Genomic DNA, 24268 nt, shown 5'->3' with positions numbered 1-24268 from the left:
ACGTTTGCTACCTTTTGGGCATCAGTCATGGATTGATAACTATAGAAGTGGAAGTCAGCTGTTTTTTTTCTTTATTAATTTTGGCAATACAGATATTCTGATAAAATGAAAGAAACATTAGGAGTGGAAAAAGCAAGAAAAAGGAATTCATACCTGGCATGTTCCTGAACTCCAACAATCTCTACTTCACTATCAGAAGAGGCGATATTAATTTCTTCATTGATCTGGGCGTTACCAGAAGACATTTTGTCACTTGCAAGGAAGCCTGGATCCAAATGACCTATAGATGGGGAAAATGCAAATACAGCCAATGTTTTTTAACAACTTACACAACTCAGAAATCAGCTGGAAAAGGAATTTCCCAAGCTAACAAAAAAAAAAAAAAAAAAAAGACTGAAACACTGAGATTGGAAAATCTTATTAGATCAAGTTATCCAACTTTCAGTTAATCACCTGATACAGGGTGATCACTGGATTTATCCAATCTCAATAGCTCTAGTGATGGTGTTATCACACAAATGTGAACAAAGCCCAACTATTGCATTGAGAACACTTGATGTAATTAGGCTTTTCAGCTGTTATTTTACAACAATGCTAAAAGTTAGACTGTGCCTAAACCTCTTTGAAATAAAGAAACAAGACAATCTATTGTCAATAAATAAAACTCAATGATACTGTGGCAAACAAAGCCTATAGGCTGGACAGAAACATCACACACCCCCCAAGGAAAATGAAATTTAAAAAAAAAAAAAAAAAAAAACAAACAAACCCAAAACCAAAGAAACCAAACAAAAAAAAACCACGAAAAACCACACGCACAACAACAAAAAAACCCCCCAAAACAAAACAAAATGGGGAAGCTGGTCAATAAAAAGAAGCTTGTCTTTTCAGCCAAGTACTGCTAAGAAGGTTCTTCACCACAATTAGTGAAGCTGTGTTGTGACATATTATTTAATACTTGCATGGAAAACACAAACCAGCAAAAATTATTATTTGTTTTACAGAAAATAAACAATTAAAAAACTTCTACTTTTTCTTAAAAAAAAAAAAGATTACTTCTACTGTCTCTCTTTAGCAGTAACCTGGGGAACGCTGGGCAGCCCTGAAGCAGATGAGACTACCTACTTCTTGGAAACCACTCACTCAGCTGTACTACACAAGGGAAGAATCATTTATCGAGCAGGAAATTTGAGATTAGATGAATATATTATGTATATCTAGTTTGACTGGACACCTCTTCAAAGATGAGAGAAGGAGGATGCAATAACGATCCACCGAATTTCAAAGGTGTGCAAACATGCAGAACTGATTATACCCCCAGGTAGATCAAGAGGACACAGAGAGAAGAAATTAAACTTAAAACAAGTGCCAGAGAAACCTTCTAATGACTGCTTAAAGTACTTGGAAAAGATGCAAGCAAATAGAGAGGCAGAGACCATACTGTATGTTCAGTTTTTGGAAAGCAAAGACCCTTGGTGCAACATCTGATCAGGGTTAGCAAGGGAAGAAAACCTGCGTGCTGCTATGTACTGAAGGAGGAGTTTCCATCTCACAAGATAAAAAAGATTTGTCAGCTGAACTTAAAATGAATTAATAGCCCAGGCAGACTTTTCCTAACATTACAGTTCAGCTGAACATTTCTTGGCAAATATCACTGACTGCCAGAAAGTCCCAAAATGAGTCATGGATATTTCTTTAATAGAAGTGGCTGTGTACACTGTGAAACGTGAAATGGAAGTGCTCAGAGACTTTGATTCATGTGCTGGCGATGCAAACTGGGAGCTTTACGTGATCACCACCCCAGTGATTTGCATCACCCCGCTCCTGAACGTCACTGCTGCTACAGCACAAGCAGCAGAACAGCAACGCAACCCTTGGTCATTGATTCACGCAAACTGGCATGGGTATCAACCTGCCTTATTATGTTGTATTAATACATTAATAACATACCACCATCCCGCACCCTTTGCTAGACAGGGTAACGTCTGGCAGAGGGGCAAAGCAGATCACCTCTTAAATAGCCCCCAAATGAATCCCCAGAGGTATAAATGAAAGCCCCAAAAGAGCTTTCATATATTACCATAGCTTTAAGTTCAGATAACAAAAAGGTAATTAGCAGTAGAGAAACCATGATTAGCAGAGTAAATATTGCAACAGTAGCTGAGTGTAAATCAGGATTACAGCATACAGATAGATTTATAGCCTCTGACCATACAAATTTCATGCCTAACAACATGCCTATGCTGTTAATTTCTTTGCACGAACATTAGGATGACGCCCAAAAGAGATGTTTGTTTGCCCTACAACATCAGGGCTTGCAAAACAGCCCAAAATATTTGCCCATGCACAAAGATGTGATACTGTGTCCTAATAAGCTTTATCTAAGTGAAAAATCTTATTTGTTATTTTCCCATGGGAACACATCATTTAATGTCTGTTAAACTAGATACTGGCTGAAGATTAAATTTGGGAACAAGATGCAAGATTTGAAAATTCTGCTTTCCAAATGCGCAATCCCAGACATGGTAAAAAAAGGCCAGTACTGACAAATGTGCAGTCAGAGGTGTATGGGGGCTACAGGGCTCTGGGGCAAGGTGTATGCAGGAAGAAAAAGAGATTCATCCTTTCAGACGTTGAAACGGTCATAGCACCAGGAGCAAATTTGTCTGGACACGTTCCCATGGGGTCAGGGATGAAGAAGTTTCTTGAAGTTTTCTTGGTTTTTTTTACCTGGCAACCTCTTCCTTGCAAGTCCCCTTGGATATAGGTAGAGGAAGGAAGACAAATTTCTACCTGCATCGCAGTATTGTACTCGTAAGCAGAAAGTGGAAGAAAGCTTGGTAAGAAACATTACTTTTTATTTTCTTATACTCCTTTGAAGTACCAATCCATTAGTGCTATATAATAAAGTTAATTTCAGCTGTTCTAATAGTTTAATAAATCACTTTATAAAGGAGTAGGCTTGCTAGGGATCAAATAGCTAACTATGAGTCAGCTGCTATCCTGCAAACAATACCAGTGAGCTTGGAAAACACCAGCTAGCTTCAAAAAGGCTGGAACAACATCCAGCCACAGACCACAGTGAAAATAATGCAACAGAGATTCTCATATTCAAATAATGGACTTGTCCACTATACAATAATGGAACATTTCTTTCAAAATCTGCCACATACTTGTATTTCTTTAAGCCTTACAGACACTGAAAAGTAGCTCAGAGCTACCAGGACACTTCCAATGTAGGTGCCCTTTGGCAGGCTTACATTTAGGAAAAGACAGCATGAAACAAAAAACTGTTGTGCTCCACCACTGCAGGCAAGACTCTGTGTCTTATGCAGCCAAAAATCTTAACATGGGTGTTAAAAAAAATTAGTGGAAAGGAAGGCAATATGTTGGCATACAAGGCTACAGGATGAAGTCGATAGGAAATATTCCCTGTTAGCTCTCTGCATCCAAAACACAGTAGCATTTCACATTGCTGTTTAACTCTCTTGTTAGTGAAGAGTTGCAAGCACTTAGTGAAGCTGAACAATTTTTATGAGCTACATGAACTTCTCTGAATTCTTCCACAGTATTCTTGCTCTTGCTTTCTTGAAGAAAATTTCTTTGCTGTCTCTTGATGCTAAGCCCACTTACCAGTACCTTTTCACCCTTCATCTTTATCTGATGCTGGTCTGTCCAATTTTCTAAGGTATGTTAGAAATGCAGATGTAATTATTCCCATATTCATGCTTGTATTTTAAAGAAATAAAGAGACAAATAAAAAAGACAGACAATTACAATACTTAAAATGAGATTATGATCGGTTTACTAGCTGGTGGCATGGATTGTCATAATCAACCATTCAGTAACAAGCTTAGCTCACTTACATTTAAAAAAAAAAAAAAAACAAAAAAAACCCAACAATACCAAAACCCCTGACCTAAGTTCCAAGAAGTAATTAGAGGGAAAAGAAGGAGAAAAAATAATTAAGAAAATTAGTGTCAAAAATACATTGCAGGAATCTTTGTCAATTTTTATCAGATGTATTTTGGAATAAATGTCAGACATTTTTAATGAGCACCTGTTCTGTTTTATTGCAAAATCCACACAGGGAGCTTTTAAAGCTGTATGAGCTACAAAAATACTGAAAGCAAGAAAGGGAGAGACACCAACTGAGATGCTGGAACAAATGTCAGAGGAAGAGAATTTAAACAAACCTGTATCAGCACTCAGTTCATCTAGCAGCCCTGTGGTTCTCCAGGTAGATCCCAAGTCTTGATTTCCTAAAGAACTATTGTGCTCTTGAACTACTGCAGCTGCCAACAGATTGTCCACATTTACCACTTCTGGGTCTGAATTTGTGTCTGATATATCATAATGAGCTACAACTGGAGGTCCATCTGCAGAAGGAGAGAAAAGCAACGCGTATTAGAAGTCAGCATACTGTGAAAGACACCTTTAAAAGTACAAATAATTTGTTTAAGGATTAATGCAATCTCCTACGTGAAGCTCAAAGAACTATAAATTATATGAATTATTAAACTTCAGTCAATGAACGTAGTCTGATATTAGAGACATTTTAACCTTTGCATACACAGAAAACACAAATGTAAGAAAAACATGTTTATCAATGTATCAGTTATTTGTGTATTATCTTTTACATTAACACATAAACATCTCCATATCCAACAACATTACATTTACAATCTTAAAAGGCTAAAACCTTCAGTTTAAAATAAAAAAAATAATGTTACAGGACATGAAATTTGGCAAGACAAGATATTTATCTAGAGGATTTTACAAAACTCAAGTGACAGCTTACATTACTTTAGGGTTGATGGAATAAAACTAACTTTTTGATATAACTGATCCAGTAATAATAAATTTAACATTAGGCAACTTTACTTTCATAACATTTACCTATCAAGGACAGGGGAATTTTTCAAAATGGCAATGTTTTTTAGTGGTGTTTTGTTGTGTTGTTTTTTTTTTTTTTTTTTTTTTTTTTAAGATCAAGAATAACAAGAAACAAAACTATAATGTGCAGTGATAAATATGCTTTTAATTCAATATGATTACCATATGCATTTTTGGCCACCAAAGTGAAGGGGGAAAGAGGGAGAGAAAATTGCTTACATGATTCTGAAATCTATTCTTGAGGAATAACAAAAAGCTATTTTTAGTCTATTTTGTTAGGACAGACTATTTTCTTTGTGAGGAATGAAAATCACTTATAATTGGAAAGCATGCTAGAAACAGAAGAGGCTCAGAAAAAAGTCAAATTTAAGACAAGGATTAATGTGGAAGCAAAGAGAGAACGGATAAATATTGTAATTCTGAAAGGATGCACATTTTAACTCAAATGCCTCGTGTCAGCTATAGCTTATCGACTCAGAGTGGATGAAAGTGGTTGGAGTTCCCATTCCCCAAATGTCAGAATCAAAACTTTGGGCCAAGACTTCATCCACAAAAACGAGTATGAAATAGAAAAACAGGTTGGGCCAAAGCTCAGCTGCTTTGCTACTGCAATTCTTTAACTCCAAGGAAGTTCTGGCAGTTGAGTGTCTGCAGGACATTTTTGTTATGGGTATGATACATAGAGGGTATAATTTGCATGGGATAATATCAAATAATCATGAACTAATAATGTGTTTAGGAAGATAGGACCTTCAGAATTACGAAATGACTAAAGAAATCTTTAGAAGTCACAAAGAATAAAATGAAAAGACTTTTCAGGAAAGACTGGTTTCTTTTAGGAGTGTTAAGTGCCTGTTGAAGACAGAAAGAACATGAACTAGAAGTTTCAAATTTAGTTCTCTGAAAAGCTGTTTCTACTGAGGTTTTTAGGGTGGGTTTTTTTGGTTTTGTGGGGTTTTTTTGTAACTTAGTCCCTGAAACATAATTCAACCCACTATTTTAAGATACACCTATTTTGTGATTAGCAACACACTTCATTAAAGAGTGACCATATTGCTTAAGTCATACTAAAGATCAGTTTTGCAACAAGGTATGAAGAAATTCACAAAATATTTCCGATCAGACCTGCCTCCAAAACAACTATTTCATAAAACAATGTTATATTACAAACTTAAAACAGACCCGACAAGAATAAATGGGTAGTTAAATGCCAATGTATTAAAGACCAAACTGTTCGCAACATGAAACACTGATGATTATGACTGGAAAAGAAGTCGTGATAATTAACTGAAGGGCAATCTTTGTCTTTTTAAAAGGCAATTACAAAATAATGGAATACCAAGTTCAAAATTAAGCTGGCTGATGTTCAGTTAATTATTTGTGAAAGCCGATGATTAAATTACATGCAGAAGTTACAACTGGACTGAATCATGAGAGGCATGTTTTCTTTCAGTCTTATCATCAGAGTTCAGTGTGAACATATATAAAGTGATCTATAAAAATAAACAGTTGAGTGCAGAAGATACGAGGGTCAAGTACAATATTGACTATTTGACCATTTTTTCAACAGGTTATCTAAAATTTCAGGAGCTATGTACTGTTCCTTCAGGTCTTTGTTTCTCTCGCTTCTTACTAAGATCTCCAAAAGCAGAAGCGAAATTTGATTTTAGATAGATGTGTCTACACAAGTAAAATTATATTTGGACAAAAGGCACCAATAGTCTCAAGTCAAAATTGTACCACTCCTACATGTATAATCATGCAAAAATGTATAATAAATGTATATACATGCAGAGTGATATTCTCATCACCTACCCATAGAAATAACTTGTGTGAAAGTCTTCATCAGTAGGAAATACAAGCATAAACTTGTTATCTGTAGCTCCACTCTTGTATCTTCCACACTTCCAAACAGCACACCTTATAACTTAGCTTAAATTTAATATACATCAAACAGACAAAAATATTTTCAATATAATTTCCATACTGTAATTATATTTGTCAGTGTAATAGCCACCAATTTAACAATCTGGAAAAAACAAGCTGCCTATTTACAAAGCAATCACAGCAGAGATCTATTTTTGCTTTTCTCAGCCTTGCCTTTCAGGATCAGATTTGGAAATGAAAGGCCCCTGACAGCAGGGTTATCCATACCTATCACCAGTAAATGAGGCCAAGATAACGGCAACGATGCTGCAACAAATCCTAGGATTCCCATCATGTATAAAATAAGAAATAAGCAATAAATGCCTACATGTGTTAAAAAAATATATATATAATGTGTATATAAGTTGTAGACAACTACAACTAGATGAAAGTTGCAGCAAAGGCATATAAAAAAAATATTCTCTAAAAATCCTTCATTCCAAAAAGCCTGTTTCCTTTTCAGTGCTACAAGGATGGGACAGGAGGGGTTAAATTTGGAAATAAATAATACTGCCCTAGCTAACTACCTGATCATCTAGTGATGTGATGCAAAGTGAATGGGTGGTAACAAGAAATAAGGACAACTGGCTTCAGCTAAGAAATAAGTGAAAAAAATGCTTTCAGGTTGAAAAGGTAAAAGGATTAACTACAACCATAGTTGTAACTTACCATCTTTTCTTTACAATAGAGCCACTCCTCGCAATTACTGACTGCTTTAATTCATTTCTAAAGCAATAAATGCTTGAAAAAGACAAGGCTGAAAGTTAATAAGTACCAGCAGCAAAATACAGCTGTTGACATTTAATGTTAACAGGGTGAGGGAAAGATTGCCTTTTTTTTTTTTTTTTTTTTTTTAAAGAATTCAGAGGCAGAGGTCATCATCATGGGGACAGCATTTCCAAGTGTCCAATTCTCCCTTAATTTACACAGCTCATCAAAACTAATTCCGCTCAGGACAACTGAATCAGAAGCCACATGCACAAAAATTCAGGTCTACACATGTCAATTTTTATTTTAAACTTGCAACATAGACATTTCTTATCTGCTAGCCACTCACATGCTTTTCACAGAGCCTCATCTCAACATTCAGGGGTCTAAACTGTGCTATAAGATCCACACTCCTATTATACCTTAATTCATTATAATAGCAGCACAAACAAAAAGGGGGAATCAACTGTAAAATTTCAGCTGTAGGTTAAAAGCAGCAATCCTATAAAAAGCACCATACCTTTGCACTGCAACAGCTGTGTATCAATGCACAGCAGTACTTTATCATCAGAAACAAAAGATATTAGCTAGCAGAACCTGAATGGGGAATTTAGTCCTTTAAGTCATTATTTCTCTTTAGCTTTCTTAAATTTAGGCATGTAGTGCCAAGCTCATCACCTGAACTCCCTCCCACTGTAGCCAGAGAGAGAAACTTCAGGGTCAAGTAATCTCAGCCTGGAAATTGCAGCCTGGAGCATCATCATCTTCCCTCCTTCCCCAGTAAACAGAAAGAGCTTAGACAACCACCTTAGACAAGGCACCTAACTTTTACACTGCTGAAGTTCAGCAAGATGAATTCCAGCCTTAGGGATGGGATTTAAACTTCACTATATTTTCTCTACAAGTAGTGGAAAAAGACTGAAATCTCCAGAGGACTATCCTGATTGAAATAATTTCAAAATTAAAAGCCTAATTTTGGTGGTCTGAATCACCCTCTGGAGTCAGCAGTGTCTTTGCAATGAGGAGACATGGAGCCCTATTTAGGTGTGAATATCACCCTAAGCTTTAAAACACACAGAACAGGTACAATAATAATTACAGCACTTTATTCTTACAAAAAGCTTTACATTAGTGGATCTCAGAGCTCTGAGGTGATTATTAACCTCCTTTTGCCTGTGGGGGAAACTGAGGCAAGAAGAGATTTGCAGCTTGCTCAAGGCTAACAAGCAGAGGACCTCAGCTTTGCTGAAAACAACACTCCCCTCAAATTACTGAGCTATTTTTAACTAGTAAATTATTGAGGAGTTTAAAAATAGTGTTTAGGAATGCTTTCATGAAACATGCAAGAGCTAAAAAGGCAACACACAGAGGCACCCAGGTAATCACAAGCCCAAGGAGACATGGCTTCTTCCAGCCTCACCTCTGCATCTTCACTGTGAATGTAGGTACTGCTTTGTCTCAATCTCAGTACTCTAAACTAAATTGCATTTATTTTTATATAACAAAAGAGAACACTGAGACATTTTAAAATAAGAGATCTAAGAATGCCCTCATTTACACTTGACACTAAAATTTAAGAGATAACTCCATTTACTTCAAGATTAAGCAAAACATAAAATGGACTTCAATACCTATATAAATTTTAAGATCAGATGATCATTACGGTAATCAAAATAATCATATTTTGTGTGCCAAAAACTAGAAGATTCATCTTAATTACAGTAGACACATCAGTAACTTTGATCCAAACAGAAAGGCTTCATATACAAGACTACAGGCTGAAGTGACAGTCTTTTTGTTTTCGATAAACAAGACAAACCTGGTATTATTTAAAACATGATCCAGAGCTGCGGTTTCATAAAGTATGTGCAGTTCAAATGGCATAAACTAGCTGAATCCTAAAACAATTCCCAAAAGGGGATGGGAGGCAGGAGATCTGTGCTTTATGTTGTTTAGCAACATGAAATGCTTCATTACTATTTTTATTTATTTATTTATTCCAGGTTACAGTAGTTACATTTCAAAATTTACAGGGTTAGGCAAAGAATACATTGTAAATACAATAAAAAATAATAGTAGTGTAACAACATTCTCTCTAAAATCATAAAGGGAACAAAAAGTTATCGATGAATCCACTTTCCTCACATTTTCCTTCATTTCACACAGTAAAGCTTTTGTTTGTTTTACCATAATAATAAAATAATAAAATCAAAACAGCATGATCAAATGAGTTTCTGTTCTCAGACTGGATCATTTTTAATATATCACATCAAAAGAGATCTAAAAAATTCAAGACTTGCTGATCAACATTCATTCTATCAGGCTTTTTGATGACTAGATGGAAAACACCTTGGATTTGTTTTACCAAATTATATATAAAGACATAATAAAGTATTTTTCATTGTGCATTAAGCAAAGGCACATGGAACATGGCTGTGTATTGAAAATATAAAGTGCACACCACTTCCTGATATCTCATGATAGGATTTATTTTCCCTGATGCCACCTAATGATTCATTAATTATGGAAGCAGATATATTAGCCAGATCTCTTCCCCAGTTTTACTTGCAAAAGTGTATCAGGAGGGTTTTGGAAACCATCACACCCTACTACGACATAGCTACGACAGTTAAAAAAAAAATTCCCCTGTAAATACAACTTACACTAGGAAAAGGCAGGCAAACATGCACCCCATATGCACCCCTCCAGAAAACGTCACATTTTTGCAAGTACAAACTGCATCTTCCCATGGAAGGACTGGTACAGCCTTGATGCAAAACTTTTGATGGTCCAGACTAACCCCCTGCTCGATCAGTTTGCGAGATTTAACAGAGCACTTGAAATCGTTGCTAACTTAATAAGCCTATTTTCCATGTGCCTTCATTTTGCTGGTCTAACACTATGAGACTAATAAAATTTGTGAGAAAGATCGGTTTCTAGCTGCATGTTTTGCAAGGTACTGTCCATCTCTATCACTCAGCCTGAATATTTTAGCTTCTACAGTACAAATTACACAGCACATTTGTTTTAATGCTTCCAAATGTAACTGCAGTGGTCACAGTGCAGACCTTGATTATTTTAAAAACATCTACTCAACTGGCCTGATTTACACACACTCATCAGGCAAAGACTCCCCTTAAAGTCAGCTGAAGGATTCTCTGACCAAAAACTGCAGAATAAGTTCAAATTCTAATGAGGTGAAATGCTAGCCCCACTGAAATTAGTAGAAATTTTCTACTGGTTTTAATAGGGCTAAGATTTTTTTAATGCCCTTGAAATATTACTTAAAAAAAAAAAAAAGATATTTACAGTACGTGGATACAGGAAGAGACAAAATATATTAACAAGAGAAATCAGTGATAATAAATATATTTCAATTTGTAAAATAACTGCCAAATATAATCCCATTTCACTGAAGTTAAGATTGGTCCTCCAGTCTTAACTCTAGCAGCTCAGTGTTTTTGCAGGATTGTTAGGTTATTCTAAAATACACTGTGAACTTGAGATGTATATTTCTGCCTAAATTATTTTGTCCTAATACTGTTAAAAATAACACTGAAGAGCAGTATATCTGAAAGGTTTAAGATTTTTTTTTCCCCCTGCTCAATTATTTTTTGCAATAGAAACACTGAATAAAGTTTCACTGCCTTTACGTGAATTTGTTTTATGTTGTATATTACCTTCATTTTTTTTGTCTAAATAAAACCTGAAAATTCAGATGTTTTGTTAGAAGCATGTGAAGCAAAACCCCAAACCCTCAGATAAAACGATGTACAAAGGGTGTAATTTTCTACAGATCTTCCTTACCAAACCCCACTCAAGGGAGGGAAGCAGCACAAATGCCTGGGGAAGAACCTGCAGCCAAGCCTGCAAAAACACTGCACACTAAAGCCCCTGGACTTCCAAGGACTCCTACATAGGGTCCAATTCTAGGAGCAGATCCTTTAATTTTTCATTTACTGAACTGTCAGTTTGACCTTTAGCGACATTTAAATTGAGCCTTTATAGAAAGACTTATTTCTTTTGCACTTGCACAAAAAATGCTAATAAAGTAGTTGTTTCACCTGCTACTAAATCCCAACTCTGCAGTCATACAGGTGTTCAATTACTCCCATGCAAACAGCTGCCACATTAAAAACATATAATTCAATATTAAAAATGGCAATATAGAAACTTGAATAAGCCAGTTGGGTTTAAACTGGCACCATCTTCCCTGGAATGACACCAGTCTACACCAGCTGATCTGACTTGATGCATTTACCCTTTCAAAACCATAAGATAAGTAAAATTCTCTTTAAAGAAACTAGAATGTTTCTTTACTCCATTCTGAAGTATAATACCTAGGGCAATTAGAGAAACTCTAAATTATCATCTGTGATTTTCCATGTCTGTGCAAAACTCCTACTGATTTCTCCTCTACTTGTTAAATTTGGTAGTTCTGAAGTAATTTGTTGAGATGTGAGCATAAACATACATTCAAAATGTAACTTTGGGTTGGAAAGTAGAAGAGTTTCCTTCTGATAATCTTAAAATAGTCTTAAATAAGGCCAGACTGCTTTAATGAAATATGGAATGAGATTAAAATTTATGTTAAAATTTCAGCTGAAGAAATTTTAACTCCCTGAAAGTTTCTAGTCAAAGCCCTTTGAAAAGAAGAGCTTATAATGGAAATCATTACAAACTTAACTGCAGCCATATAATATAGCAAAAATATTTCCAGGAGAAAAAAAAAAAAAATAAAAATCTGAAGTTATGTATTAGGAATCTGTTTTCTCAAAGAGATGCCAAAGGCTGTCGCACACACCTTTAAAATACAGACTCATCACTAGTATTGGTATCTGAAGGTTGGTTTCTTCAGTGCTCTGCGCATCTTTCAAATTCACAATACAAAGCAAGAAGAGAGATGCTCCTGTTTAATTGCACAGCCTGCCAAATCCTTCATCAGGTAGGTTATACTACACCTGAACAACAGAAAGGTGGAGTTCCCCTCTCAGCTCCTAGGAGAAACATACTTATTCACATGGAAAACAAGCCAATGGACCAGATATTCAACTGTGTAAATCAATGCACATTTTTCATTTCAAAGGAGCTGATTTATGACAGCTGAAGATCTGGCTCCAGTTTTGAGGCAAGTTTTCACTTTCAGAGCAAACAAAATAATATTTACCATTTACAAAACCATTTACAACCATTGGTCTTGCACAGGTGTTCTTAACACTAGGTAGCTTTTGTGGGGAAATTAAGTTAAAATTTTATCTAATGTGAACTATTCCCTCAGTCTTCTGGGTGCCTTGGAATAATTTTATCCTAGAAAGAGTACAGCTTTAAAGTCTGTATGCTCAACTGCTATAATCCTCTGCTTGTTCTTTCACATTCATAGCTACTTGCATTGAAAAAAACAATTAACAAACAGATAAAAATGTTTGACAGTTTTTAATTTTTGCCTATAGTAACCAAATCCAAATTTTTATCTATTAATACACTGAATGATTTCAATATCTTTTATTTTTTTTAAAGATTACCTAACTAGGACATTGAAAGTTGGCAGAAATTTCACTGGCTACATCCCTAACAAAGTTATCATCCATTTATGAAATCAGTATGTAAGTCTGTTTCAGTCCGAGAGATAAGTTCAGCTGATCTCCTTACACAATTTGTTTTGAAATACCTAATTGCTCCATATATACTATTTTATAAAAAAGGTTAAGGGCATGCTTACAGACATACTGAGTTAAGTGACAGTCACACATTAAAAGAAACCAGTCACTGCAAAAAGCTGTTTCTGCATGCATGGGAAGACTTGTAAAGTTGTCATGCTTTAAAATATGCTGCTCTTATCATCATAAAGGGGTGTGTGTGTATATATATATATTAAAAAAAAAATAATCTATGAACACCAGAAGGATCAGATTTTTTTTTTTTATATATCAGCAAATAATCTTCCGAGAAGGATCCTAAATTTTAAATGGATGAGGACAAGTTTATTAAATTGCAATCAAACATAAAATAACTCATTTAACTTTTACCTATACTTAAGTTAAAAATGCACACAGTTTCAGATGAGGGAGTTTTCTTACAAGTTCATATCAAAATCTTTGTATCAAAATTATGCATGGAGGTGATCTGTAAATAATTCATTCCAGTACTTAAAAATTATCTCCTGCATAGTCTCTCAAACAGTTACTCTGAAAATAACATAGCTCTCTAACCTCATTTTTAATGAGGGCATCACATAGTTAAAAAAAAAGGTAACTCTGGGCCAAGAATAATGTTAACACACCAGTGTTAGTATTATACTGATAACAAAAAGCATTTCTTGAGTTCCTGTTACAGGTTTGATCCAAATCTCCATATAAATTGATGGAAAAACTCCCACTGACTTCAGGGAGAAAAAAAAAAAAAAATCAGACCTACAGAAGATACAGTGGTTATTTCCAACAGGAAGAAAAGGAATTACACTAAAATAATTTAAAAAAAAGTGACTGTGGATTAAAAAGCAAAATAACAGAGCTAAGAGAGACATATAGTGTTCTCTTTACTTAAACTATGTCTATGCAAAGACTTCCAATTTCCATTATTAGAATTTTAATTTGAATTAGAAACTTTTAGCAAGTTCTAACTGATGATAAATATACATTTTTGGTAGCTACGGAGAAGTTACTTCACATGAAGAAAGGTCTTAACGGAGAGGTAACCAAAAAAATCCCTGTGTGTAGTGATAATAGTAAGAATTAAATAGAGATTTCTAATATATAGTTTAAATTACTCCTACTTTAAAAATCACAGTTTCAAGCCTGCCTATTCAGGATAACTATCAGTATAAAAAAAATCCACACAATAGCAAGTTATTGTATTATTTAAATGAAACTAATGTTCCAGCATTCCCCATCACAAGTAAATAATGATTTCAGAGGCATTCAGATGTGGTTCAGAAGAGGCTCTTGCCATCTCACCCAGACCAACCCCCCATACCTTCAGACCACCACAGTGTTTACTAATCTGACTGTCAAGCCTTCCTTTAAATTCCTGTGCCAAGACTCAATCCATCTACCAACAGCTGCTTATCTTAGGACCGATACGACTATTTTTATTCCAGCATGAAGGATGCGGGTTGATCGTATATACAGAAGGAAGCAGCAGTGCTTTGTGTGCACAGGTCATGCATGCACACACAGTTGGGTGTGATTCATCTAACCTAACTTTTGGCTAAAGTTATCTATTCTAAACTGTTTAAGGGAGGTTTAGACAACTAATGGAAGAGAAAGACACTTGCAGGAGGTATCCTCTGTAGGTGTTTATCTCTTCCCATTAACTCAGAAGGAGATCCACAGAACAGCAAATTAGACACCTAAAATTAGAGGAGATTACTTCCACCCAAACCGAACACATATATATGTATACATGTGCATATTTGTGCATACAATATAAGACAGCTGCTTCCATAAATATGCCATGTGCAACACAGCAGTGACATTAATAAAAACTCTGGACAGAAAATGAACTACTAAATGGGAGACAAAAAAAATCAGTTGTGCACATTTGTTATATATAGCTAAATCTTTAGGGTAAACTTATTACTTCTGCGTAAAAAGGAAAAAGAAAAAACTTGTGTGACATGTTCAAGCTGCAAAACTTGGGAGTAAACAGATAGTTAAGGAAATGTTACAGGTCTGTATCTAGTCTGGTTCTCTAGGGTACTTTACATCTTTAAATATAAAACTTATTTCCTTATATAAATGTTTTAACATGCAAAAAGAGCATTTGGATGAATACTCTGAATGCTCCTATTGTAACAAACATAGCTCTACTGATTTTGGGGTATCTAAACAAGGATTCTAAGTTATATTTTCCCAAGTTTGGTGATGAAAGCTTAGGATGGTTCCCCCAAACACCTTTAAAGATATTTGTATGTGTGTGCTGGCACATGCACATGGGTATAATGTGCGGTTTTTTTAAACTACATATTCTCTATAAATTTAAAAAAAAAAACATGGTAATAAAACCCAAAAGAGAAAAACAAAACAAACATATATGAAGAGAAAAGCAAACCTTGTTTTTAGCATAATCCAAAGTAACATCAAGATCGCAAAGACTGGATTTTAAGTTTATGATTGATTCAGATCAGGCTCTGCAATATTTCCATTCTCTGGAAAGATCAGTGGCAAACTGTTATTAAAAGTCGCTGGAAACTCTAGCATAGCATCAACATTTTGATAGCCCATGTAAGAATTAAACGACTGCTGTGGAAGTACTTGGCTATCGGGCATCTGTATGAAAGCCCCTGACTGTGTGGTAGGGGGGATTCTTTGGCCAACTAGTTGAATTTTAGGTTCCCTGGGCTCCAGTTGTTGCTTGCTTTCTTCATCCGTGTCAAGACGGGTTAGCTTTTCTATCCACATGCGAAATTTCTCCTCTGTCTGCCTCTGCATCTCGGCAAAGCAGTTCATAGCCTCTTCCAGGACATTGCCTATGCAGTTCCTATCCCACACGGTGCCCCTGTCAAGCAATCCTGGAATTTCCCTGGTCGCTCCTCCAGATCCCCCAGCACGACTGAAGCCAGCTTTAAAGACATTGAGGCCATTTGATAAGACATCATTAAGAAAGAACATAATATTGTTTATTAAGGCATGTTAACTCAGGAAAACAAACTTTTCTAATTGTGTTCCTTGGATATGACAACAGGGGAGGAATTAGTAAATATTAACCAACAGTATTTACTGTCAAAAAAAACCCCAACACCCCACAACATTTTACACTCACTGAGGTTATAATAGAAATTTTGGCTTCAAAATTATTTTTATTCTAGAATTCTCAGACAATTCTGTCACAAAGGTCTTTTTTTTCTTATAAACCAAATTAGTCCAATTCCCTTGCAATTTCTGTTTTGAATTCAACTGAAGGTGTCAAAAACATTATACAATAACATGTTTAGTTCTGTTATGCTGTGATCCAAAATATTACTGTTTAAATTATAAACCTGAATAATTATGCATATTTTACTTACATACTTGAACCCTTTTATAATGGGCTGTTAAACGTAGACAAAACTGTACACAAGATAACAGAGATAAAGGCTGATGTAGTGATTGCAGCATCTAAAGTAGCCAAGCCCAAAGCTCTTGGTCTAATTTTGGAAAACACACTACACACCAATGAAGAGAATACACAACACAAACACATACACACAAAGATATGTGAATGCTATGCTAATACATGAAGTGAAAGAAACCTCTGTTCGGTCTGACAGACACAGCTACATCACAGGGGTAATCCACACGACACATAGGAGTGATCAACCTCACACCAACTAGAAGCATGCCCTTCATCGCACCAGCTGTGCAGCATTTCTAGTGTTACTTCTAGCCAAGGCAGAAAACAGACAGGGCATAGTTAGAAGGAAATTGTTCTCCTTCCTTCTATCCATCAAAAATATGGTTAAAATGACTGGCTTTGGTATTATCAGGAAGAACTTTAGCAGTGAGAATGCCATCCTCATTATCTTACTCTACATATCAATAAGAAAAGGCAGTGGCATCTATATTTTTAAGTTTAGAGTTAACTCATGAATCCTCTAGGAAACAATAAAAGCCCAAGAAAACGAGGCTCTGTACCTGTTTGATGAATAATAAACAATATGTGCATGCTGTTGGAACACACAAACCTTACCTAAGGTAATTCCAAAACAAGACAAGCATCACATTAAACCACACAAAGCAGCTACAGGACCTGACAATTTAATATGTAAACGTGAAACTTGTGGGATCCTCTGGCTTCAGAATAATAGAAAATATCCTAAGAACGAGAGAAATCATTGCATAACCTAAGCAAATATTTACTAATAAAAACATAAGGCACTAAATATTTATTGGGATTTCACTATGTACATGAAATTACAGTATTACTTAAGACATTCTTTTTAGGAGCTATTTAAATGAGGTATACATAAGTCCTTCAGTAACAGCTAAACAAAGCCTAGGATTATTCTCTTATTTCCGAGCATTAGCAATGCTACCCGTCAGGGGCCAAAAACCTTCTATTAAATGCCCTACTTTTTAAGTCTTCTCTCCCATCTGTTTACCTATCAGGCAGGCTGGAAATTCAGCATTCAGGTCCTCTGCTCAAAAATAAATTACTTTATAGTAACTAATTGACATCCCTCCAACTGCATTTTAACTAAAAGTAATTAAGTAAAATGGTACCTTTTTCCTAAAACATGGTTCCTTTTGTATATTCAATGTCTTTCCTCCCTGAAAGAAATATTTCTTCTGTTCGTATACTCCTAGTGTTGAACATCCAATATGATTCTGTTTATTTGTCTTTAGTCAGGGATCTTATCCTAAGACCAACTAAATAGCAGTGTTTCTGATTTCCACAGGCTTACAATCAGACACCTTTAAGTAACGTTGAGTAAGTTTTAACTGCAATTTTGATAAAAACTATTGATGGTGATATGCGAGACAATCTAGCTAGGCTTTTAAAGTTAAGAATGAACTAGCATGGTCAAAGTTGACAAAATTGTTTTGTAAACTGAAGAGACTATGTATTGAAATACATATTACCCTGCAATACTATTTTTAAAAGGCGTCATTCATGGTATATCTACAATTTACAGTAGCAACAAATCAATGTTTCAAATGCTTCCCTTGCAGTTCTTGTAACAAGCCTTATTCAATCTTTTCTTTACTGGTGGCCTTCAGGGTTAAAAAGAAAATCAAGCCTAGAAATGTATTTTTATCATATTAAAAATGCTAGCATTTATCTAATTGGTCCCTTTGCTATCCGTAAACTTACAGCTCTATAGTTTTTGAAGTTACACCAAGTTAAAAGGCAAAGAAATTTGCAATCACAAAGGGGTCAGAATCCAAGACTCATACCTTATTTTCAAGACAATACCTCCTGCAAAACAGCACCTAAGAAATGCCCCAACACTGTCTCTTTATGGGATCTATTAAGTACTACCTAAATAATAACCAAATCCAAAGTTATTTAATTTAGGAAGTCTGACAACGTAACGATTTAAGAAGATATGCCACATCTTCATTCTAATTAGCAATGGTGGATTCCTCCATGTTGTTATGCTACCCGACATTTCCAAATGAGTATCTTACTGCAAATCACTCTTAACAGATTTTTTTTTTCCCCCGTTCTTATATAATTGTCATTCTGAGTTACTTCAACCAAATTCATCCCTTGCAAGATGCTTCATCCAAGGTCTATGCACAATTCTTAGGAGGAGGTAACCTGGCTGAGAGTCCCTCGCACACATTGTTTTCCTCTCTTTGGATTTCTACATATTAAACCCCCTTTTCTTCCTTTTTAAAGCACGAGCTGGAACACCTTTTTTAACATCAATACTCAAACTTTTTAACAGATGTTTTTGAAAGCCTGAAACACGAGTCACCCCTATTTCAATTCAGATTTTTCTGAGTTGTAGAAAGCACAATGGCGATGAAATGCCAATTTTTTAAAACCCCCTTCCTTCTTCCAAAGAAAAGTGTTTACACAGAAATAAATATCAATTCCCAGACTCGCTCTCATGCCAGTTTCATTCAGAGTTAATTTGCATGGTCAAATTTGAAATTGTTTAAAGGAACAACTTTCAACAGCAGCAGGTCTAGCAGAACCTGTTTCAGGACTCAAAGATCATCCTCTTATGCTGTGAATGCTATCTGGTGTTTAAGAATGGTAAAATCCTAAATGCCAACAGAGAGGCTCAATCATTAAAAGATAAGAAATGGTTCCTCATCTGCAATAATTAAAAAAATCATGGTATTCCCTGAATTAAAGAGCCCAAGATTATGACTGCTCAGGTCAGTGAAAAGATTCTCGGTAGCATCCATGAAGTTTAGATTGAACACATTTTCAGGTATAAATTAACACCATATAATATATTCAGAATAACACATCACATTATGCTTAGCTCCTACTGAACTCACAATGTTTGTATTGAAGTATTACCAGTAAGACCTCAACTCTTTACTCTTCAGTCTTTGTTGAGGAGAAAAACAAGCCTGCCAGTATTTTAATCCACATTACATTTGAGTGCAACAGAGAGAACTGACTCTCTGTTGCACAACTGCTCTGTTCACAACTTGGGTGCACACACAAAGTGAAGCTAATAACACTACAGATGTTCATGGCATTATTATGTATTTCACTGAACATTTTCCTTACCTTACTAATTTAGCCAAACATATTTCAGAACCAGTCATGTGGATGGTTTGAAAAAAATAACTGCGCTATTAAAATGGAAGAGGTTTAGTAATATGACACAAAAGACTACTACTGTATTCTCAAATGTGGCACTTAAAATTTTCAGACCACACAAGTAAACTGTCTTCTGTAATGCTACATGTATCAATAGAAGGTTAAGAGCCAGAGTACGTACAACCTTTGTATATGAAGGCCACATTAACTGTCACTAAAAATTTTAGAGCATCTCTGTCAGCAAAGCTATTTTTCAGACAACAGACCTTTGAAAATCAGTCCCAATAATAAGCTATGTTGAGACAGTAACCAACACTACAGCTGAAGTGTCCAAATACAGTAAGACTAAGGGGAACACAGGCTACCTGTAAAACTCTTCTGCATCAATGTGTACAGACTTTTTTCAAAAGTAAAAGCAAAAGTTTTTCCATGCTTATGACCTTCTGACAGGTGCACTGCAGTTTCTTGACACTCAAGTTGAAGTATCAAGCTTTTAGTTCAAGTCTTAGCTTTTGACTGTGTGCAGAGGACACTCATGGCCTGAATTTCCAGTAATGCTTTTTGATACCCTGTATTATTTTATAACTATGTGTTCATTCCCTAAATTTTGAGGATATTCACAGTGAAATCTAAGTGCACTAAAATGGCTTTCTAGTCAAAAAAATAATTCAAGTTAAGCACTCTGCCAGTTCCAAGAAGAGGGATTTGCAGACGGTATGTGAACCTACCACTGTGATGGAGAGCTGGGAGTCAGTCCTACTCAAACTCACAGCTCCACTGCATCTGTTAAGACCACAACATTTCATTAACCCACAAGTAGCACAGGATGCATTTTTGGCCAACCTTGTCCTTATCTCTATAGAAAATATTTTTCTCTTGTACTTGGAGACTGCTTCCCACAAACCAAAGTTGTTTCTATTTAAAGGAAAACCACAATGTGGCAGGTATGCATTGCACCTAATTCCAAAAGGACAGCTCAGAAGTTTTAATGTCTTAAATGTAATTTAGTATCAAGATAATACAGGCTATGAAATAAAGGTCACTGTTCCTCAGGACGGTTTTTGCACTCCCACATTTTGCATCGCAGGTAAAATTGGGCCTTGGTGTAATCATCACTAAATCATCAAGCTCTTTCATGCACTGCAATGGGACCTTTTCACTGCAAGCATCTCACGGTTAAGGCTGAGAGCTCAAATACAGAAGAGCCTAGTGACACAGAAAAAGTACCCTAGAGTGGTTTCAGGTCTCCACAATGGAAGTCAGAAATCTAGACAGATCTGAAAATACCATGTGGTGCCTTTCTGGGTCACAAGGTACTTTCATGATTTTAAAAAAAGAATATAACCTGGGGGATTTATTATGTGTGTTTTGGGGTTTTTTAGGGGTGGGGAGGAACATGCCCCAAAACTCAATGAAATAGACTTCTTCGACAGGCTTTAAATCAGGCTTTAATTGCCCAGCAAAGTGTAAATATAGTAAATAAAAAGGCACAAAACTATGAAAGCTAGAAGTTTGACTAACTACTAAACTGGTAAAAATAATTTTAGAATTTCTATTAAAAGTTTACTACACAATAATTCTAGGAGGACTATGCCTTTCCCAGATTTTCTAATAATAAACAAACTTCCTTTGTGCAACCTGCTTCCTAGCAATATGTGAGAAAAATGCCAGTTCTCATGGTGACAGAATCATTCACCATAATCAAGTCAGTTAAAACACAGTTATTGGTAAAATCTGCGGCAAATATTTTTACTAATTCATCTAGCAAACATTAGTTCAGCAACTTAAGACTAATTATTGCAGTTTTCCTTGAAATGTTCTTGCCCTATGTAAGCTGATATTTATCTCAAAAAAAAAAAATCTTCTAGCACAAGAGGCAAAAAGGCATGCAACCCAGTAAAAATTGGCAAGCCCAAAAGTTTATTTTGATGTGATTTTATTTTGATTGCCATATGACGACGGTTCTATGGTATAATATGCTGCAAGAATAATTCACACAAAATCCTCTCCACAGCACTTGGGCTAATAAAATAACAAAGACTCAGCAGACAAAAACTTGAAGAATTAATCTTTCTTTTGCTAATAAAATCACAAGGAGGCCCCTATAATTTGCTGCCTCCGATCTTAACACGGATGTGTCAGAAAATTAAAAGTACAGAAGTTATAGATCCTTATGACATAGGAAAATGGTAACAGCTTTGTCTAAAATGTTGAAAATGTAGGTGTGGATATAGCTTAGGCACCTGTGAAAACAAATTCATATTTATGTCCTAAAATAGGTGACCAGCTGCAATCTGCAAGAATTTACAATAAGGCTAAGTAGGTTTGTCATGCACTGAAACTTAGAGCTGAAAGCACAGCATAAGTGCAATAATGAACAGGGCCTTACTGTAACATGGGCAAGAGGTATGCCATGTTATTTCTAACACAGCTGCTGAGCTGTGGTCTTAATATATTAAAGCAAAGCTGGCCACTTATTTTAAGAATTTATTTGTTAGATAATCACCATCTAATGGGATTTGACAGCACTGATAGGAGTTCATATAGGTTTACAAGGGAAAAGATCTGAAAATTCCAAAATTCAAAGATAGTCCTTCCTCCAATTTACCATTCTATGCTTTGTTGGTGTGCAAAAGTGCACTGAAACCTCAGAACAGATTTTTAAAATTTGCCCATGTCTTGTTAATATACTGCAGTCTTCAAATTTACACAGAGCTGCAGTTCTCCTGGTTTTTCTCAAGTGTCACTCATATAATTTAGCATGACAGCTGAGAAACGATGTCAGATGCATTACAGTTCAGTTTAAAAAACATCCTCTACCTGGTATCTCTGCAGTGATTGTCTTGCTGCTCCCTGAAACCTCTTCATCATCATCTGATGAACTTGTGCTCGAGTCACACGTCAGGTCACTATCACTGGTACTGCTGTCCTGCAGCAGGTTGTACTTCTTGCGAGCAGCTGCCTCCCGTTTCTGTCTTAACAGCCGGATTCTTTCTTTGTGCTTTTGGCTTCGATGACCTTTTACCTTGGTAACTCGACCATTCTGCTTATCACTAGACTGTCGGTTTTTCTTGGCAGCCATTGTTGAAGTTTCACTTTCGGACCTGGATCGCCTGGATTTCCTCCCAACTGCAGCCCCAGACACTGCAGAAGGGTCTCCCTCTACAGCAGCTTCAGCTTGACAGGGCTCATTCTCTTCTGTGGAAGACAACGTATCCGAGTCAGCCAAATGCCCACTGGAAGAAGGGGAAAGCATGCAATGATTAGAAGAGTCACTCTCGTAAACTCGACCACCTGTTGGCTTATCGCTCTCTGTAGATGCTAGCTGAGACTCCGAGGAGTCTCGCCTTAGTTCCATCAGCAAGCAAGGCATTGAAGAAAGCACCACAGAGTCTGCTGCAGTGGGCACGTTGCCTTTCCGAGTTTGCGTCTCCAGTTCTATAGGTCCGTCTTCATCAGAAGCAGTCTCTTGCTTTTCAGAAGTCTTCGGTGGAACTTCTGAATCAACAAGTTCTTCTGCTTTTCCCACTGCCTCCATCTTCATTTCAGAACACCAAGGTCCTCCTGGTCTTAAACCATGGAACACGCGGTCTGGAAGACTGGGTGAACGAGATATGGACTTCAGCAATACAGCAGCCTGCACAAGAACAGAACAGTAAGAATAATTTATCCAAATAACTCACTCAATCCTGCTCTTCACAGTATTACCTAAATAACTCATTGCTTTCAATTGCAGACAGTACGGTTCGGTATCGTATTGGTTTTCTTAATTTACTTTTTCCTAGTGAACTTATCCTGTTACACCAAACTATCCTTCCTTTAACACACCCATTAAAGATGGTACTGGAATCACATTAAACATGGTTCACCTCATGAGAATAATCAAAACAGACCAGAAAATAATAAAAATATTTCTAAACTCTTACTGTATAAAATTTAAATCAATATATTATAAGCAACATATGCTAAACTTCTTTACCTAGAACTTTAAACATATTTTAATGGAGAATTTTAGCCCTTATGAACAAGGCCAGCCTGAAAATTCCCAGACTTAGTACTCATCTACCTGGGTAGACCAGAATATAGTTCAGTTTCCATTATCTATGAGAAATCTACTTTCAGTTGAACAGGACCTCAACCTTATAAGATCACAATGTTTTTATGGTAACATGCAAACTTACAGTACCAACATGACATAGGAGAAATCCAGTCACTTCGAGCAAAAACCAAGCAGCTGCTGAACATTACAGAGCAAGACTACAAACACCTTCCTTTTCCAGTGGAACTGCTCTGCCAGTAGATCTCACGTACAAAAGACGTATTTACAAGAAGTGCCGTGAAGTGACAGTAAATTGTCAGGGACACGGGGTTTACGACATCTACAGACAATTTCTTTAGAAGCATTAGCTATGTGTAACACAGATTTGTTCTCAGCAGAGAACCACCATGCTGGTGAGTCATGTAAAGACTTTTTAGGAGTATCTAATACACCATTAAGGAGTATCTAATACACCATTAAAGTGCTCCTTGA

At 36.0% G+C, this 24268-nt stretch overlaps 1 protein-coding gene across 9 annotated transcripts in view; it reads right to left on the bottom strand.

Moving 5' to 3' along the window:
• Positions 1-24268, bottom strand: part of ARK2N (arkadia (RNF111) N-terminal like PKA signaling regulator 2N) — a 52936-nt gene that overhangs the window by 13396 nt on the left and 15272 nt on the right. For 8 of the 9 annotated variants that reach the window (XM_075488797.1, XM_075488799.1, XM_075488802.1 and 5 more), the window contains exons 2-4: positions 22558-23374; positions 4197-4379; positions 154-280 (exon numbers count right to left, since the gene is read on the bottom strand). In XM_075488797.1, the coding sequence (XP_075344912.1) occupies positions 154-280; positions 4197-4379; positions 22558-23281 (1034 nt within the window). In that variant the 5' untranslated portion in view covers positions 23282-23374. Of the gene's footprint in view, positions 1-153; positions 281-4196; positions 4380-7933; positions 16091-22557; positions 23375-24268 lie in introns of those variants that run through there. The other variant, XM_075488807.1, reaches the window with a different exon arrangement.

Source organism: Mycteria americana (assembly GCF_035582795.1).
Source record: "Mycteria americana isolate JAX WOST 10 ecotype Jacksonville Zoo and Gardens chromosome Z unlocalized genomic scaffold, USCA_MyAme_1.0 Scaffold_18, whole genome shotgun sequence".
NCBI lineage: Eukaryota > Metazoa > Chordata > Aves > Ciconiiformes > Ciconiidae > Mycteria > Mycteria americana.
Note: the sequence above shows the minus strand (reverse complement) of the source record. Positions and strands in the feature narration are given on the sequence as shown.